Raw genomic sequence first — 20,666 nt, forward strand, 5'->3', positions numbered from 1 at the left:
ACCAATGTGACTTTTGGAACCCAAAACTACATTGAGATCCCAAAGTGCCACTGGAGGCACAAAAGGAGGCTGTATATGCAGTACCCCTTTTACAAACGTCTGACCTTCAGGGACTGAAGCTAGTTCTTTTTGGAAGAAAATTGACAGGGCCGAAATTTGAACCTTAATGGACCCCAATTTCAGGCCCATAGACACTCCTGTTTGCAGGAAATGTAGGAATCGACCCAGTTGAATTTCCTCCGTCGGGCCTTACTGGCCTCGCACCACGCAACATATTTTCGCCAATTGCGGTGATAATGTTTTTGCGGTTACATCCTTCCTGGCTTTGATCAGGATAGGGATGACTTCATCCGGAATGCCTTTTTTCCTTCAGGATCCGGCGTTCAACCGCCATGCCGTCAAACGCAGCCGCGGTAAGTCTTGGAACAGACAGGGTCCTTGCTGGAGCAGGTCCCTTCTTAGAGGTAGAGGCCACGGATCCTCCGTGAGCATCTCTTGAAGTTCCGGTTACCAAGTCCTTCTTGGCCAATCCGGAACCACGAATATAGTGCTTACTCCTCTCCATCTTATCAATCTCAGTACCTTGGGTATGAGAGGCAGAGGAGGGAACACATACCCTGACTCGTACACCCACGGTGTTACCAGAGCGTCTACAGCTTATTGCCTGTGGGTCCCTGGACTTGTCGCAATACCTGTTGAGTTTTTAATCATGTGGAAGACTTCTGGGTGAAGTCCCCACTCTCCCGGGTGGAGGTCGTGCTGAGGAAGTCTGCTTCCCAGTTGTCCACTCCCGGAATGAATACTGCTGACAGTGCTATCACATGATTTTCCGCCCAGCGAAGAATCCTTGCAGCTTCTGCCATTGCCCTCCTGCTTCTTGTGCCACCCTGTCTGTTTACGTGGGTGACTGCCGTGATTTTGTCCGACTGGATCAACACCGGCTGACCTTGAAGCAGAGGTCTTGCTAAGCTTAGAGCATTGTAAATGTCCCTTAGCTTCAGGATATTTATGTGAAGTGATGTCTCCAGGCTTGACCATAAGCCCTGGATATTCCTTCCCTGTGTGACTGCTCCCCAGCCTCGCAGGCTGGCATCAGTGGTCACCAGGACCCAGTCCTGAATGCCTAATCTGCGGCCCTCTAGAAGATGAGCACTCTGCAACCACCACAGGAGGGACACCCTTGTCCTTGGTGACAGGGTTATCCGCTGATGCATCTGAAGATGCGATCCGGACCATTTGTCCAGCAGGTCCCACTGAGACTTGGCTCGGTTTTAGGAGGTTCCTGACTAGTAGGATAACTTGTCAAGTATTACATTTTTTTGAGGGAGTCTTAAATATATAACTAACGTTATGGGTTACCAAGGACAAATTGATACAAAATAGGGAACACTGAACACTTGCCATCATAAGAATCTACACGATTCAAAAGCTTTTACAGTGTGGATTTATGCCTGTCCACATTATAAGAATACAGACATCAATCCCTACCTACTGTATGAGGTCTTTTAAACTATCGTCATGGGAGAATGTGACAAATAAGTGTCTTGCCTCCTCCTGTGCCTTCCATATTACAGCTTTTCTGTCCAATGCCTTATGATATGGACTTAACTTTAATTGTGGTATTTATCTGTAAATTAAGCCACATAGCAAGAATAATAAATACAGCCACATACATCTCTATATTTAATCAATATACATTATATTTATACACAAGAAAAAGCTTACCAAGCAAATATACACAAGTTTGATGATTTTGATGAGCCTGATTCAATGTCATTACATATCATAAAAAGTAATGGAAAAAAAAATGTCATATTTAACAAATCTGTACATTCTCTCAGTAATATAAAAGTGTGCCGAATTTCTGGTGTTGAATTTATGGCAGCAGGAGCAGATCTAAAGTTCTCATTGATGATTCATATACAGCTCTGAAAAGAGAAGAGACTTAAATGAATATGCAGTATGTGCCAGTATAGTCCGTGGTACTATGTCTCATACAAATGATGTAGTACGGTACCTGGCTGAAAAAGGATGAAGCTAGGCACTTCACAAAACAAAATGGTAATGCAAAATGTATACAATATTAATATAGTGTCAACATGAACAGTGCCCTTGTATCCCCATGAATATATATGTCAGAGTACTATAGATGGATTAAAAAATAAGAATTTACTTACCGATAATTCTATTTCTCGGAGTCCGTAGTGGATGCTGGGGTTCCTGAAAGGACCATGGGGAAGAGCGGCTCCGCAGGAGACAGGGCACAAAAAGTAAAGCTTTAGGATCAGGTGGTGTGCACTGGCTCCTCCCCCTATGACCCTCCTCCAAGCCTCAGTTAGGATACTGTGCCCGGACGAGCGTACACAATAAGGAAGGATTTTGAATCCCGGGTAAGACTCATACCAGCCACACCAATCACACTGTACAACCTGTGATCTGAACCCAGTTAACAGTATGATAACAGCGGAGCCTCTGAAAAGATGGCTCACAACAATAATAACCCGATTTTTGTAACTATGTACAAGTAATGCAGATAATCCGCACTTGGGATGGGCGCCCAGCATCCACTACGGACTCCGAGAAATAGAATTATCGGTAAGTAAATTCTTATTTTCTCTATCGTCCTAGTGGATGCTGGGGTTCCTGAAAGGACCATGGGGATTATACCAAAGCTCCCAAACGGGCGGGAGAGTGCGGATGACTCTGCAGCACCGAATGAGAGAACTCCAGGTCCTCCTTAGCCAGGGTATCAAATTTGTAGGATTTTACAAACGTGTTTGCCCCTGACTAAATAGCCGCTCGGCAAAGTTGTAAAGCCGAGACCCCTCGGGCAGCCGCCCAAGATGAGCCCACCTTCCTTGTGGAATGGGCATTTACATATTTTGGCTGTGGCAGGCCTGCCACAGAATGTGCAAGCTGAATTGTATTACACATCCAACTAGCAATAGTCTGCTTAGAAGCAAGAGCACCCAGTTTGTTGGGTGCATACAGGATAACAGCAAGTCAGTTTTCCTGACTCCAGCCGTCCTGGAACCTATACTTTCAGGGCCCTGACAACATCCAGCAACTTGGAGTCCTCCAAGTCCCCAGTAGGCGCAAGGCACCACAATAAGCTGGTTCAGGTGAAACACGGACACCACCTTAGGGAGAGAACTGGGGACGAGTCCGCAGCTCTGCCCTGTCCGAATGGACAAACAGATATGGGCTTTTTTGAGAAAAAAAACCCACCAATTTGACACTCGCCTGGCCCAGGCCAGGGCCAAGAGCATGGTCACTTTTCATGTGAGATGCTTCAAATCCACAGATTTGACTGGTTTTAAACCAATGTGATTTGAGGAATCCCAGAACTACGTTGAGATCCCACAGTGCCACTGGAGGCACAAAAGGGGGTTGTATATGCAATACTCCCTTGACAAACTTCTGGACTTCAGGAACTGAAGCCAATTCTTTCTGGAAGAAAATCGACAGGGCCGAAATTTGAACCTTAATGGGCCCCAATTTGAGGCCCGTAGACACTCCTGTTTGCAGGAAATGCAGGAATCGACCGAGTTGAAATTTCTTCGTGGGGCCTTCCTGGCCTCACACCACGCAACATATTTTCGCCACATGTGGTGATAATGTTGTGCGGTCACCTCCTTCCTGGCTTTGACCAGGGTAGGAATGACCTCTTCCGGAATGCCTTTTTCCCTTAGGATCCGGCGTTCCACCGCCATGCCGTCAAACGCAGCTGCGGTAAGTCTTGGAACAGACATGGTACTTGCTGAAGCAAGTCCCTTCTTAGCGGCAGAGGCCATAAGTCCTCTGTGAGCATCTCTTGAAGTTCCGGGTACCAAGTCCTTCTTGGCCAATCCGGAGCCATGAGTATAGTTCTTACTCCTCTACGTCTTATAATTCTCAGTACCTTAGGTATGAGAAGCAGAGGAGGGAACACATACACCGACTGGTACACCCACGGTGTTACCAGAACGTCCACAGCTATTGCCTGAGGGTCTCTTGACCTGGCGCAATACCTGTCCCGTTTTTTGTTCAGACGGGACGCCATCATGTCCACCTTTGGTATTTCCCAACGGTTCACAATCATGTGGAAAAAACTTCCCGATGAAGTTTCCACTCTCCCGGGTGGAGGTCGTGCCTGCTGAGGAAGTCTGCTTCCCAGTTTCCACTCCCGGAATGAAACACTGCTGACAGTGCTATCACATGATTTTCCGCCCAGCGAAAAGTCCTTGCAGTTTTTGCCATTGCCCTCCTGCTTCTTGTGCCGCCCTGTCTGTTTACGTGGGCGACTGCCGTGATGTTTTTCCCACTGGATCAATACCGGCTGACCTTGAAGCAGAGGTCTTGCTAAGCTTAGAGCATTATAAATTTACCCTTAGCTCCAGTATATTTATGTGGAGAAAAGTCTCCAGACTTGATCACACTCCCTGGAAATTTTTTCCTTGTGTGACTGCTCCCCAGCCTCTCGGGCTGGCCTCCGTGGTCACCAGCATCCAATCCTGAATGCCGAATCTGCGGCCCTCTAGAAGATGAGCACTCTGTAACCACCACAGGAGAGACACCCTTGTCCTTGGATATAGGGTTATCCGCTGATGCATCTGAAGATGCGATCCGGACCATTTGTCCAGCAGATCCCACTGAAAAGTTCTTCCGTGAAATCTGCCGAATGGAATTGCTTCGTAGGAAGCCACCATTTTTACCAGGACCCTTGTGCAATGATGCACTGACACTTTTCCTGGTTTTAGGAGGTTCTTGACTAGCTCGGATAACTCCCTGGCTTTCTCTTCCGGGAGAAACACCTTTTTCTGGACTGTGTCCAGAATCATCCCTAGGCACAGCAGACGTGTCGTCAGGATCAGCTGCGATTTTGGAATATTTAGAATCCATCCGTGCTGTTGTAGCAGTATCCGAGATAGTGCTACTCCGACCTCCAACTGTTCCCTGGACTTTGCCCTTATCAGGAGATCGTCCAAGTAAGGGGTAATTAAGATGCCTTTTCTTCGAAGAAGAATCATCATTTCGGCCATTACCTTGGTAAAGACCCGGGGTGCCGTGGACAATCCAAACGGCAGCGTCTGAAACTGACAGTGACAGTTCTATACCACGAACCTGAGGTACCCTTAGTGAGAAGGGCAAATTTGGGACATGGAGGTAAGCATCCCTGATGTCCCGGGACACTATATAGTCCCCTTCTTCCTGGTTCGTTATCACTGCTCTGAGTGACTCCATCTTGATTTGAACCTTTGTAAGTGTTCAAATTTTTTTAGATTTAGAATAGGTCTCACCTAGCCTTCTGGCTTCAGTACCACAATATAGTGTGGAATAATACCCCTTTCCTTGTTGTAGGAGGGGTAATTTGATTATCACCTGCTGGGAATACAGCTTGTGAATTTTTTCCCATACTGCCTCCTTGTCGGAGGGATACCTTGGTAAAGCAGACTTCAGGAGCCTGCGAGGGGGAAACGTTTCGACATTCCAATCTGTACCCCTGGGATACTACTTGTAGGATCCAGGGGTCCTGTACGGTCCCAGCGTCATGCTGAGAGCTTGGCAGAAGCGGTGGAAGGCTTCTGTTCCTGGGAATGGGCTGCCTGCTGCAGTCTTCTTCCCTTTCCTCTATCCCTGGGCAAATATGACTCTTATAGGGACGAAAGGACTGAGGCTGAAAAGACGGTGTCTTTTTCTGCAGAGATGCGACTTAGGGTAAAAACGGTGGATTTTCCAGCAGTTGCCGTGGCCACCAGGTCCGATGGACCGACCCCAAATAACTCCTCTTCCTTTATACGGCAATACACCTTTGTGCCGTTTGGAATCTGCATCACCTGACCACTGTCGTGTCCATAAACATCTTCTGGCAGATATGGACATCGCACTTACTCTTGATGCTAGAGTGCAAATATCCCTCTGTGCATCTCGCATATATAGAAATGCATCCTTTAAATGCTCTATAGTCAATAAAATACTGTCCCTGTCAAGGGTATCAATATTTTTAGTCAGGGAATCCGACCAAGCCACCCCAGCTCTGCACATCCAGGCTGAGGCGATCGCTGGTCGCAGTATAACACCAGTATGTGTGTATATACTTTTATATGATATTTTCCAGCCTCCTGTCAGCTGGCTCCTTGAGGACGGCCCTATCTATAGACGGTACCGCCACTTGTTTTGATAAGCGTGTGAGCGCCTTATCCACCCTAAGGCGTGTTTCCCAACGCGCCCTAACTTCTGGCGGGAAAGGGTATACCGCCAATAATTTTCTATCGGGGGGAACCCACGCATCATCACACACTTCATTTAATTTATCTGATTCAGGAAAAACTACAGGTAGTTTTTTCACATCCCACATAATACCCTCTTTTGTGGTACTTGTAGTATCAGAAATATGTAACACCTCCTTCATTGCCCTTAACGTGTGGCCCTAATAAGGAATACGTTTGTTTATTCACCGTCGACACTGGATTCAGTGTCCGTGTCTGTGTCTGTGTCGACCGACTAAGGTAAACGGGCGTTTTAAAACCCCTGACGGTGTTTTTGAGACGTCTGGACCGGTACTAATTGTTTGTCGGCCGTCTCATGTCGTCAACCGACCTTGCAGCGTGTTGACATTATCACGTAATTCCCTAAATAAGCCATCCATTCCGGTGTCGACTCCCTAGAGAGTGACATCACCATTACAGGCAATTGCTCCGCCTCCTCACCAACATCGTCCTCATACATGTCGACACACACGTACCGACACACAGCACACACACAGGGAATGCTCTGATAGAGGACAGGACCCACTAGCCCTTTGGAGAGACAGAGGGAGAGTTTGCCAGCACACACCAAAAAACGCTATAATTATATAGGGACAACCTTATATAAGTGTTTTCCCTTATAGCATCTTTTTACATATTTCTAACGCCAAATTAGTGCCCCCCCTCTCTGTTTTAACCCTGTTTCTGTAGTGCAGTGCAGGGGAGAGCCTGGGAGCCTTCCCTCCAGCCTTTCTGTGAGGGAAAATGGCGCTGTGTGCTGAGGAGATAGGCCCCGCCCCTTTTTCGGCGGGCTCGTCTCCCGCTCTTCAACGGATTCTGGCAGGGGTTAAATATCTCCATATAGCCCCCGGAGGCTATATGTGAGGTATTTTTTGCCAAAAAATAGGTTTACATTGCCTCCCAGGGCGCCCCCCTCCCAGCGCCCTGCACCCTCAGTGACTGCCGTGTGAAGTGTGCTGAGAGCAATGGCGCACAGTTGCAGTGCTGTGCGCTACCTTAAGAAGACTGAGGAGTCTTCTGCCGCCGATTCTGGACCTTCTTCTCTTTTCAGCATCTGCAAGGGGGCCGGCGGCGAGGCTCCGGTGACCATCCAGGCTGTACCTGTGATCGTCCCTCTGGAGCTAATGTCCAGTAGCCAAAGAAGCCAATCCATCCTGCACGCAGGTGAGTTCACTTCTTCTCCCCTAAGTCCCTCGTTGCAGTGATCCTGTTGCCAGCAGGACTCACTGTAAAATAAAAAACCTAAGCTAAACTTTTCTAAGCAGCTCTTTAGGAGAGCCACCTAGATTGCACCCTTCTCGGCCGGGCACAAAAATCTAACTGAGGCTTGGAGGAGGGTCATAGGGGGAGGAGCCAGTGCACACCACCTGATCCTAAAGCTTTACTTTTTGTGCCCTGTCTCCTGCGGAGCCGCTATTCCCCATGGTCCTTTCAGGAACCCCAGCATCCACTAGGACGATAGAGAAATCTAGGGTGTTAGTAAACTCTCACAATCCCTATAACGCGTCTTTATTTTACAAGTACATTCAAAATGGGAACTGGAAACCATATTAGGCGTTATGTAGAATTTAATTCCTGTATCTATGTTTAGTAGCTGAACCTTGTAATGTTAAGCAAGCGGTTTTATAAATCCTGCTGTTTCATTGCAGATTAGGCCACTATGTTACCAGTATGAGCATATTTAAATTTTGTGAAGTGAGGATTGTAATATATATATATATATATATATATATATATATATATATATATTACATAGGTCTTTCATGTTTTACTATGCAATAAATTATTTAATATGACTGGTACAGTAATGAACATAAAATAGGATTTTAATTACCTGCCAATAAATCCTTTTCTCGCAGTCTATAAGGGATATTGGGGAGACTTAGTACAATGGGAGTATAGACGGGATCCAAAGGACCCGGTGCACTTTAAATTTCTTCACTGGGTGTGCTGGCTCCTCTCCTCTATGCCCCCTCCCACAGGCAGTTATAGGTAAAACAGTGCCCGAAGGAGAAAGGACATATATGAGAGAAGGAACATGACAACTAAGAGTGGTAAGATTTAACATCAGCACACCATGAACATAACAACTAGCTGGTGACAATAACATCAACAGCTGAACAGGTAACCACATAACCTGCAGAAAAGTCAACGCACTGAGGCGGGCACCCAATATCCGTTATTGACTACGAGAAAATTTACCGGTAGGCAATTAAAATCCTATTTTCTCTAGCATCCATAAGGGATATTGGGGAGACCTATGGGTATATTCAATTGAAGCCGAAAACTGCCGTCTGTCGAAAAGACGTCAGTTTTCGAGTTTCTAAGGTCGAATCCTGATTCGACCTATTCAATATTTTGCTAAATTTTTCGACAAGTCGATAAATTCGACTTGTCGAAAAGCACGCGGATTGGCGGAATAGCTGCTGATCCACGTGTTGATGTCGAAAACGGGGCCAAATCAGACAGGTTTTGGCCCCCTTTTCGACCATCTCAGTCCGACATCAACTCCCACGGTGCAGGTATGCTATTCCCTAAACAGCATACCGAAAATGACAAACGTTTAAAAGAAATTAAAGAAAACTCTCTGGAGCTGCAGAGATATGCATCCTCTCCTGAGGGCACTTTTTTCTAAACTGCCTGTGGGAGGGGGCATAGAGGGGAGGAGCCAGCACACACAGTGAAGAAATTTAAAGTGCAACGGCTCCTTTGGACCCCGTCTATACCCCCATCGTACTAAGTCTCCCCAATATCCCTTATGGATGCTAGAGAAATTATGCGTAAAGTTAGGTACACATCTGAAAATAGTTTACTCACAATCTACAATTTGCTAAGGGATGAAATGGTCTTGATAAAATATGATTTCCAGTGAACACAGTACTATCTGTTCCTATCTGAATGATTACAAGTCCACAAGCTTAAATGGGACTTTTTAAATGAATTACGTTGGATAGATCATGTAGACCAGGCCTGGCCAACCTGTGGCATTTGACAGATTAATGTTATTAGCATGATTTCTAGATCTTCGTATATGACTATGGGGTCTATGTACTAAGCTTTTGAGAGAGCTAAAGTACCAACCAATCAGCTTCTGCCTGCCATGTTACAGGTGGTCTGCAAAAAGGACAGGAGCTGGTTGGTTTGCACTTTATCATTCTCCAAAAGACTTAGAACATAGGGGGGGTATCCAATTAGCTGCAGTTAATTGTCCTGCCTGGGACTATCAAATTAGCCCCATTAAGCCACGGCTAACTCTTGCTTATCGGAGAAATTAAAGCACCAGAAACAGCACTGTTTATATCCGAAAAGAGGTTCAGTGAAACCTGTGTGTTTTCTGTAGAAACAGCCCTGTGTGTTTTCAGGAGAGAATGAAATTTCTTTATTTTTTATTGCAGACGACCAAACTGGATAACCTGTAATGAAAATACGGGCAAAACATCTGGAAAAATTGCAAAAAATGGCATTTTCACGCCCAATGGAACTTCAGCTCTAATTGGATACCCCTCAGATTCCTATTGTGTTCAAGCAGAACTTTCTCAGAACTGTTCCGATATGAGTGGGTTTCTGTAGTATGTACAAATAGAGAAACCCCCTTTGTCCAGACGTTCCATACTGGGAATAATCAGTGAATTTTAACAAAATAGCAATCACTAGATTAAAGCCAGGTACACACCTGTCAGACCAGAAATTCCGATAACAGAAACAATCCCAACACCACCAGACGTTGCGCGTACATACTACACACTAGGTGGTTGTTTGAAACAAAACCATCATTGACTTCAAATCATTGGAGTGAAGTTAATTTTATATACATGATGAAGCTGATCTCCGTACACAGTACATATTCTGAATGATGCCTGACGGGACAGCACACACTGCCAGTAATAGATCCGACAGGTTAGTGATCAGCCATCGGGCTGTTCTAGAGCCAATGGCTCAATCTGACAGGTCAGCCTGACAGTTGTTTAGTGTGTACCCAGCTTTAGAGTTGTTATGAAGCTGACAGTTTATGTAAAGGTAGGAAAGTAGGTTTACATTGTAGCATGGTATGACAAATTAGTAAGTGGGCAAGTAGGTAAAGAATGAATATTTAGGAGGAAAAAATAAGTTGTAAAAGGTCACTGTAAGCTACTTAGGAAATTGTCACTTCTGTGTTATAAACGTTCATTGGGGACATCACTGGCACCATGTGACAAAGTAGAAGTACAGTAAGTGTGAAGGAGAAGCGTTCCCTTTTATTGAGAGGCTGTTATGTTAATTCTATAGTCTGCCAACTAACACTCGCTTTACCTCTCTATGTTGTCATCATCTTCCATTGTGATTTCACGGTATTGTTTCAGCTTCCTATGTATCGTTGATGCGATGTCTTTAGCGGCAGGAGACATTGTTTTGCCTTTTGTCAAAGAAGAAGAAAAAAAAGCGACAGTGCTGAATAAACATGAAATCTAAACTACGTTATAAGACCCCCACCCACAAAAAAAATAAAAAAATCTGTCAACATTGTGCTCCAAGAATTTCTAAAGTGAATAAATAAAATATACTTATGATTAGTTTTGTATGTTTTATCAATTTGCAAATACATTTAAATGTTATTTTGAGTTATATTTAACATACTAGGCTACTGATGCCAAGTTGGACATCCTAGGACATAGAAAAGACATGCCCTACAGCAGTGGTTTTCAGCCACTGTGCCGCGGTACACTGGTGTGCCGCCAGTGGCTTTTAGATGTGCCGCCAGAGATGCGCTACCAGTCATCACGCTGGTGAACTTTAGCAATGCAGCGTGACACATCGCCTGCCCGCCCGCCGCAAGCCCGGCTGCTTGCCCACGGTGGGCTCCTCACTACTCATGGCTGCATTACCGCCGGCCTGCCAGCCGCCAGCAAAGTGCTGCTCCTCACTGCTGCATTAACTCCTGCTGGCTGACGCTGAGGGGGTATGTGTAATAACTGTGTGTAGGGGGCCAATGTGAATAATTACTGTAGGGTGTGTGTGCGCAATTAATGCAGGGGGACAATATGTGCAATTAATGCAGGGGCACAATATGTGCAATTAATGCAGGGGGACAATATGTTCACTTAATGTAAGGGGACAATATGTGTAAGTACTGTGTGGGTGGGGGTGGGGGTCGGCTGGGGATGTGTATAATTGCTGTGGGGGGACAATATGTGCAATTACTGTGGGCAGCCAATGTATTTAATTACTGTGGGAGCCAGTGCATTTGTTTAATTACTATGGGGACCAATGTGTTGTTAATACCAAATTGCTTTCTAACAAATATTTAAAATGCCCGATCTAATATATACTGCGGACGCCAGGCGCATCTTATTACCATATACGATAAAAGTGCGCTGTACCTCGCAAAACACTACATCCCTTAAGAGAAAACAATACACGCACACATTGTCTGAGTTCCAAAGCTCATTGATGTATATATTTGATATTAAAAGGATATGTATACAATATATCACATGTACAGTATATATATATATATATATATATATATATTTACATGATTACAATTTATACATTAAGCAGTTATTATAATCTAATTCAAAATACAGCCACAGCCAGCAAATACATCACCATATTTTCCACAATGCTTTCTACGCAACCCCTCCTCCATCTTTAGCTGTGTCTCAACTCCAGCTAATAGAAGCAAAATATTACCAACACTCCGTCTCGCTCAGGACCCAGGGGAAAACAGAAACTTCTGTGTGTCTGATCAGCAATACACTATGTAGTTTGGGGGAGTGCACACATCTAGTCTAGGGGAGGGAACTTTCTCATTCATGATGAGTCACTGGTCAGTTCATATGCAAACAATGTTCAGCCTTGATGGACAAATTACAGGAGATAGCCACTGGTCAGGCATGCTGTCTTCCAGGAAATCCATTGTTCTAATAAGAGTGACTTTAGCTTTCAAACATTTAATCATATCTACTTGTTGCAATGAGCTACAACTTAATAACAGGCATCAAATTGATATACACATTAATCTGGTTGCTCTAATACCAAACACGACATGTCCATCTTGCTCTGCTCCAATAATACACATACATGACATTACTCCATTTTATAATTAAAACATTATGATGTCTGGCGCTTGATATGTTAAAATTATGTGCCGTATCACTGTGGCATGTCTGTGTAAATGCGTATGTTACCATATATTGCTGTGCTCGCTGCGTGTATTTGCAAGCTTAGGGTTCTCTTAATGTGTGGAGTCTGTATGTTCTCTCTATGTAATATTTTTGACTTCGACAGTGTGTTTTAATTCCCCATGTGGGCCAAAGTGTGTTTTTGGTGGGGGAAGGGGTGGGGGTGTGGTGGTCGGGGTATAAGGGTTGTTCGTGGGGTACGGATGGTGTGCCTTGGCAATTTTAGAATTTTGTTCGGCGTGCCCCGAATTAAAAAAGGTTGAAAATCACTGCCCTACAGAAACCATATGCATTTATTAAGTTAACGTTGTTAAGTTTAACCAATCCTGAATTTGAGCCAAGCCTCTGGATATGACAAAAAACTTATTTTATGCACATAAAACAGCGGATTTAATATATGAGGTCAATATAAGCGACAGTCAATTCAGTTGTTTTCCAAAGCTCAAGGCAGGAGCATCATAGAGAGCCCTAATCAGGCGAGCAGAACACACATGCATACCCTTCCGTACAAGAAGGAAGAGGTTAGTGAGTGAAAGGATCCTCAAATCAGGTGCATCAGGGTGGAATTCCTGTGGACTTAGGAGAAAATTGGGATTTTTGTTTACTTACCGTAAAATCTCTTTCTCCGAGTCCATCTGGGGGACGCTGCGCCGTTACTTGTGGGTTAGAGGTGTGTGGTAGTGGAGTTTGGCACAGAATCTAAAGCTGACTCCTCCCCCCTCTAACCCCTCCCATCTCCTTCCTGCTCAGCCATATTCAGTTAACGTTTAGCCAAGCCAAAGGAGATAGACCAGAATAAAAAATTAACCAATTAAACCAGACAAACTATGGGAGGGATCGCAGCGTCCCCCAGATGGACTCAGAGAAAGAGATTTTACGGTAAGTAAACAAAAATCCCAATTTCTCTGTCCTCCATCTGGGGGACGCTGCGCCGTTACTTGTGGGATTTCCCAAAGCAAGCTAATGAGAGGAGGGAGACGGTGACGGCATAGCCGTCTTCAATATACGACGCCCAACAGAGGCAGTCTCCAAACCAAAGGTATGAAAACGATAAAACTTTGTGAAAGTATGAACTGACGACCAGGTCGCTGCTCTGCACAGTTGCTCAACAGATGCACCACCGCGAACAGCCCAAGAGGCTCCAACAGCTCTAGTCGAATGAGCCCTAATTGAGTCAGGAACCGAAACATGAGAAGACAGGTAAGCCTGTCTTATGGCCGAAGTTATCCAACGGGCCACAGTATTTTTGGAGGCCGGCCAACCTCGTTTTGGAACATCAATTAAAACCAGTAAGTTATCCGTGCAACGGAATGACTCTGTGCGAGACAAATAGATACGCAAGGCTCGAACCACATCCAGAAGAGCCAAATGAGAGTCCTCCCCAGAAGAGGATGTCGGAGTAAAGGCAGGAAGTACAATGTCCTGATTTAAATGGAATGCTGAAACAACCTTTGGAAGGAAAGAAGGTTTAGTCCGTAGAACCACCCGGTTCTCATGAAACACTAACAAGGGGGGTCTGCAAGAAAGGGCCGCCAACTCAGATACTCGTCTAGCTGAGGCAATAGCCAACAGAAAAACAACTTTCTGTGTCAGATAACGGAGCTCAACTGATTCTAAAGGTTCAAATGGAGAGGTCTGAAGAGCCGTAAGGACCAAGTTTAAATCCCAGGGAGGAACCGGAGGGACAAAAGGTGGTTGAATCCGAAGTACTCCCTGCAGGAATGTTTGAACCTCTGGAATATTTGCTAGTTTCTTCTGAAAAAGAACCGATAAAGCTGAAACCTGACCCTTTAGTGAAGAAAGCTTTAGGCCCTTGTCGAGACCCTCCTGAAGGAAAGAGAGTAGGCGAGGTAGTCTAAACAAATGCGGAGTCAGTCTCCGTTTTTCGCACCATGCAATGTAAATACGCCATATTCTATGGTAAATGCCTGAGGTCACCGGTTTCCTAGCTCGAATCATCGTCTGGACAACCGATCGAGAAAGACCTTTTGCCTTCAAAATCTTGGATTCAAGAGCCAAGCCGTCAAAGCCATCCGATGTAAATCTGGGTGGCGACAAGGCCCTTGAAGAAGCAGATCTGGTCGCAGAGGTAGACGAAAGGGATCTCCGACTACCATACTGCGCAGAAGAGTGTACCATTGTCGACGCGGCCAATCTGGAGTCACTAGAATCACTGCGAGACCCTCTCGCCGAATGCGTTGGAGTAGACGCGGAATCAGTGGGATTGGCGGAAACACATATCCCAGTTGAAATTGCCATGGGGCAGTAAGAGCATCGATCAGGATTGCCTGTGGATCCTGCGTCCTTGCTCCGTAGTGAGGAAGTTTCGCGTTGAGGCGAGACGCCATCAGGTCTATGTCTGGCATTCCCCATCGATCCACTAGAGAGAGAAACACTTCCTGATGAAGTTCCCATTCCCCCGGATGAATCGTGTGACGACTCAAAAAGTCTGCTTCCCAGTTTTCGACTCCTGGAATGTGGATCGCGGAGATCACCGGAACCCAGCGTTCCGCCCACGCGAGGATCTGAGCGACCTCTCTCATTGTGGACCAACTGCGAGTTCCTCCCTGTTTGTTGATGTAAGCCACTGCGGTGGCATTGTCGGACTGCACCCGAACTGGTTGACCCTGCACCATGGTTTGAATGCGAATGAGTGCATACCGAATCGCCCTTAGTTCCAGAATGTTGATTTGCAATTTTGACTCCTGATTGCTCCAGCGTCCCTGGAAGTGATGAGTCTGGAAAACTGCCCCCCAACCACTGAGGCTTGCGTCCGTGGTGACCATCATCCAAGACCAGATTGTGAACGGTGCACCCTTTTTCAAATTGTGACTGTGAAGCCACCAGTGAAGAGACTGACGAGTCTTTATCGACAAGCGGATCAACTGCAATTCGAGACGTGGTTCCGTCCGAGTCCAACAGTTGAGAATCTGCGTTTGAAGAGGACGGGCATGAAATCTGGCATATGGAACTGCCTCGAAGGAGGATACCATTTTGCCCAACACCTGCATACATCTGAGGACCGACACTACTGGTAAGTGTAACAGGGTTCGGATTCTCGACTGCAGATCCTGAATCTTGTCCGCAGGAAGAAACACCTTCTGGCTGTTGGTGTCGAATAAAAGTCCCAGAAAAATCATCTTCTGAGAAGGGAGTAGAGATGACTTTGGAAAGTTGATTATCCACCCGAACGATTGTAGAGTCTCCATTGTTAACTGCAGGTTCTGAGTGAGAATCTCCGCTGACGGTGCCTTGACCAACAGGTCGTCCAAATATGGAGTGATGTTGACCTTTTGGCAACGAAGAACTGCGACTACATGGCCTAAGACCTTTGTAAAAACTCGGGGAGCCGTAGAAAGACCAAAGGGAAGAGCTTGAAACTGAAAATGCTCCGGCCCGATTGCAAATCTCAGCAGAGACTGATGTCCTATCCAAATCGGGACATGTAAGTAGGCGTCTTTTATGTCTATTGAAGCCAAATATTCCCCTGGCTCCATGGCGGCGATAATTGAGCGAATGGATTCCATCTTGAATTTTTGGGTTGAGAGATACGGGTTGAGAGCCTTCAGATTCAGAATGGGCCGAAACGAACCATCCGGCTTGTCCACAAGAAAAAGACCTGAGTAAAATCCCCGCCCCCTTTGATGAGAGGGAACCGGAATGATTACTCCATTCTGTAAGAGGGTTGTGATTGCCTGAAGAAGAGCTTGCCGTCTGGAGGGATCGTCTGGGAGAGGTGTTATGAATAGTCGGGTTGGGACCGTCTCTTCGAAATCCAACATATATCCTCTGGAAATGACCCCCATTACCCACCGATCCGGTTTCGATAGGAGCCACACTTCCCTGAACTGAAGTAACCGGGCCCCAACCTTCATTGATCCCTCCAGGAGACCTGAGACGTCATGCCTCAGGTTTGTCGGCAGGCTTACTGGCCGGTCTGCGAATAGCCTGATATCCTCTTCCTCTGAAAGAGCCCCTTCTTGGGAATCTGGAGGAAGCACGAAAGGATTGGAAGTTACCTCTGCCCTGCGTACGAAAGGACCGAAACCTTGTAGGTTTTGGTTTGTGAGGTGCAGATGGAAGGAAAGGGCTCTTTCCTCCAGTAGAATCTGAAATAATCTTCTTTAACTCTGATCCAAAAAGGAACTCACCTTCAAAAGGCACAGCCGTCAATGTTTGCTTTGAGTCAGAATCAGCATTCCAAACTCTAAGCCACAAAGAGCGTCTTGCAGATACTGTCAAGGCTGAAACCCGGGTCTGTAGTGCAACCGAATCCAACAAGGCTTCACCCACATAAGTGAGTGCCTCCGAAATCTGTTCCGCTACGTGAATGGCTTCCGACGGATCATCCGACTGCATTCCCGATACCACCTGTGCAAGCCATTCATCCACGGCCTTAAGTACCCAGGCACTCGCCAGTACTGGACGGAGAGAAACACCTGATAAAGAAAACATAGATTTTAGTAATGCTTCAATCTTTCTATCGGTAGCGTCTTTTAAGGTCACAGACTGTACCGACGGAATAACCGTAGCTTTTGCTAGATGTGAAATAGGAGCATCTACCTTAGGGGCCGTCTCCCAAAATTTCGTATCTTCCTCTGTAAAAGGATATAGAAATCTTAACTTTTTAGGCGCCTGAAAACGAGAATCCGGTTTAAGCCAGGGTTCTTTTAAAATATCCGCAAAGTGAGAATAAGAAGGGAAGGCCGTAACCTGTCTCTTTTGTCGTTTGAAGAAGGGGGAAGGAGTTTCCTCTACCACCGTGTCCTGAATATTAAGAGTCTGACGAATGGCTTCTATTAACAATCTAACACCTGAACTAGTAGAAGGTTCCTCATCTTCCCAAGCCGAAACTTCATCCCATTCAGGATCTACCTCCCCCTCCTCCAATGGAGATGCCAGGGTGTCCGCCTCCTCACCTGGAAATGCTATAGCGGGTAACGGCTGCGATCGTTTAGTAGCAGTCGAACTGCTGGCAGCATTTACAAACTTATTCAAAGATTGAGTTAAATCAGTGAGGCACTTTCCCATATTTTGGGCCCATAAAGGCTCCACCTGAGTCCGAGCAGATTCAGTCTCCCTAGATTGACGTAAATCTGAAATGGCGTCCACCATGTTTTTAACCCATGGGGGCGTCGGCTGATCTGCGGAACCTCCCTGCTGATCTGTCACTGATGCACCAGAGCATGAAGCACATAAGGTACCTGCGTCAGAACTACCTTTAGCCAGCTTTGATCCACACTGAGAGCAGGAAAAATAAACTACCGAGGCCGTTTTTCCCTTTGTAGGTCTGTCCGGTTTACTAGTCACTTTTTCCATTCTGAAGGTATACACTAAAATAAAATCACCCTAAACCTTCTGACTAATGAGCTGTGTTAACAATGTACATTAAGGATAGAGTGGGACCTAATCCAGGATAACTGAGTGTAAATCAGAGACTCTCCTTATTAGGTTAATCCCTAGGTGGATTCCAATATGGCCTGTAATCCCCCCTTTGATCAGCCCCCTCTATACTTGCGATTATGTTAAACTTCTCCCCCTGGCAGGCTCCGTGTGTGAAGCGCACAGCGTCCCCCTGTCTCCGTGCAGAAGAAGATGGCGTCAGGCAGATTGGTGCGCGCGCGGGCAGAGCAGGGCGGGAAGCCGTCCCTGCACTGCTGACGTCACCCCGCGCTAAAACCGGAAGTTCGGGCCGCCGCGCGCCGCTACTCACAGCGTCCGCGGCGGCTTCTAGCTGGGAGGTCAGAAGATTCTCCCGGACCAGTCTGCCATCTGTCCCCACAACCCTCCAGGTCTCTCACTGCGGTTGTAGGGGAGAAATCTCCGGCGCCGCTCCCGCTGGCGGGGGCGGGTGTAATAAATAAGTGAAATAAATAGGGACAGCCCAATACTGTCGGTGACAGATTGTGGCTGTCCGTTACCTTGCTCTGTCGTCGTTAATGTACAAAGGCCCCAGTGACCCAGGTATGGTGGCCTTTCTAGACAGCATCCTCGAGTGGAATATTAGTCCACTCCATCAATACCTGTCACCCGTAAACAGGGACTAGGCATCCTGTAAACAACAAACTAAAAAAAAAAAAAATCTAGGAGAAATAAAAACTGTGTCTGTACTCCACAGGCACAAAATAAAAACTGAATATGGCTGAGCAGGAAGGAGATGGGAGGGGTTAGAGGGGGGAGGAGTCAGCTTTAGATTCTGTGCCAAACTCCACTACCACACACCTCTAACCCACAAGTAACGGCGCAGCGTCCCCCAGATGGAGGACAGAGAAATAGGATTTTAAATACCTACCGGTAAATCCTTTTCTCGTAGTCCATAAGGGATATTGGAGACAGATTAGCACGATGGGGTATAGACAGGTCCAAAGGAACCAGTGCACTTTCAATTTCTTCAACTGGGTGTGCTGGCTCCTCAACTCTATGCCCCCTCTCATAGGCAGTTAAAGGTAAAACAGTGCCCGAAGGAGAAAGGACATACTTGAGAGAAGGAACATAACAAGAAGTGTGGCGAGAGTTACACACCAGCACACCATAACATAACCGGGCCAGCAACAGCTGGCAACAGCAACAGCAACATATAACCAAGAACCTCAGAAAGTCACCGCACAGAGGTGGGCGCCCAATATCCCTTATGGATTACGAGATAAGGATTTACCAGTAGGTATTTAAAATCCTATTTTCTATAGCATTCATAAGAGATATTGGGGACAGATTAGTACGATGGGGACGTCCCAAAGCTTCCAGAACAGGCGGGAACGTGTGGAGACTGCTGCAGCATCGCCTGCACAAACTGGGTATCCTCTTTGGCCAGGGTATCAAATTTGTAGAATTTCACAAAAGTGTTCTTCTCCGACCAGGTAGCCGCTTGGCATAGTTGTAAAGCCGAGACTCCACGTGCAGCCGCCCAGGAAGAGCCCACTGACCTTGTGGGCCTTCAGAGACTGAGGAACAGGTAAGGCTGCCGACACATAGGTCTGTTGGATAGTAAGCCTAATTAAGTGAGCAATGGTCTGCTTTGAAGCAGGATAACCCTTTTTCTGCGCATCATAAAGCACGAATAAGGGATCCGTCTTCCTGACCCGAGCAGTGCACCTGACATAGATCTTCAAAGCACGCACATCATCCAAAGACTCCGGAGGAGCCGAAGCGCCAGAACTGGACAGAACCACAATAGGTTGATTAAGGTGGAATGCCGAGACAACCTTCGGCAGGAACTGCTGTCTAGTCCGGAGCTCCGCTCTGTCCTCGTAAAAGACAAAGTATGGACTTTTACACGATAATGCACCCAATTCTGAGACGTGTCTAGCAGAAGCCAGGGCCAACAACATCATTATCTTCCATGTGAGGTACTTGTCTTCTACGGTCATGAGAGGCTCAAACCATGAGGACTGTAGAAATTTCAACACTACATACAAAGCCCTGGGTGCCGTAGGCGACACAAAGGGAGGTTGTATGTGGAGTACCACTTGTAAGAAGGTCTGAACTTCTGGCAACACAGCCAATTTCTTCTGAAAGAAAACTGACAGAGCTGAAATCTGGACCTTAATGGAACCTAGACATAAGCCCTTATCCACACCAGCCTGCAGGAAACATCCCAAGTGAAACTCTGCAGGTGAATATGTGTGTGTTCCTCGCACCAAAAGACATATCTCCTCCAGATATGATGATAGTGTTTTGACATCACAGGTTTTCTGGCTTGCACCAAAGTGGCAAAGACTTTTTTGGAAAGCCATTTGTGAGCTGGGATGTTCTGCTCAACTTCCATGCCGTCAAACGAAGCCGCCGTAAGTCTGGGTAGACGAACGGCTCTTGCTGAAGATCCTTTCTTAGCGGCAGAGGCCAAGGGTCTTCTATGGACATGTCCAGAAGAGTTGCGTACCACGCCCTTCGTGGCCAATCCGGCGCAATCAGGATTGCTTGTACTCGGTGATGTCTGATCCGCTGGAGCACCCTTGGGATCAATGGAATTGGAGGGAATAGGTAGACCAGCCGGTAAAGCGCATTCACGCGAGCAGTAGCGGCAAAGTTTCTTGTTGAGGCGAGAAGCCATCATGTCGATCTGTGGGTATCCCTACCTGTCGACAATCTGTTGAAACACCTGAGGATGTAATACCCACTCCCCTGGGTGGAGGTCGTGGCGACTCAGGAAGTCCGCTTCCCAGTTGTCCAGTCATAGAATGAAAATTGCGGACAGCGCTCTTGCATTTCTTTTTGCCCAGAGAAGTATTTTTTACACTTCTCGCATGCAGGCCCTGCT

General features: G+C 46.4%; 1 protein-coding gene across 4 annotated transcripts in view; it reads right to left on the reverse strand.

The window, feature by feature from the left end:
• Positions 1-1,670: 1,670 nt before the first annotated feature.
• The window catches only part of NCAPG2 (non-SMC condensin II complex subunit G2), a 205,291-nt gene continuing 186,295 nt past the window's right edge, over positions 1,671-20,666 (reverse strand). For all 4 annotated transcript variants that reach the window (XM_063921910.1, XM_063921913.1, XM_063921912.1 and 1 more), the window contains exons 27-28: positions 10,539-10,641; positions 1,671-1,928 (exon numbers count right to left, since the gene is read on the reverse strand). In XM_063921910.1, the coding sequence (XP_063777980.1) occupies positions 1,877-1,928; positions 10,539-10,641 (155 nt within the window). In that variant the 3' untranslated portion in view covers positions 1,671-1,876. The remainder of the gene's footprint in view (positions 1,929-10,538; positions 10,642-20,666) is intronic.

The sequence above is a fragment of the Pseudophryne corroboree genome, chromosome 5 (genome assembly GCF_028390025.1).
Source record: "Pseudophryne corroboree isolate aPseCor3 chromosome 5, aPseCor3.hap2, whole genome shotgun sequence".
Lineage (NCBI taxonomy): Eukaryota > Metazoa > Chordata > Amphibia > Anura > Myobatrachidae > Pseudophryne > Pseudophryne corroboree.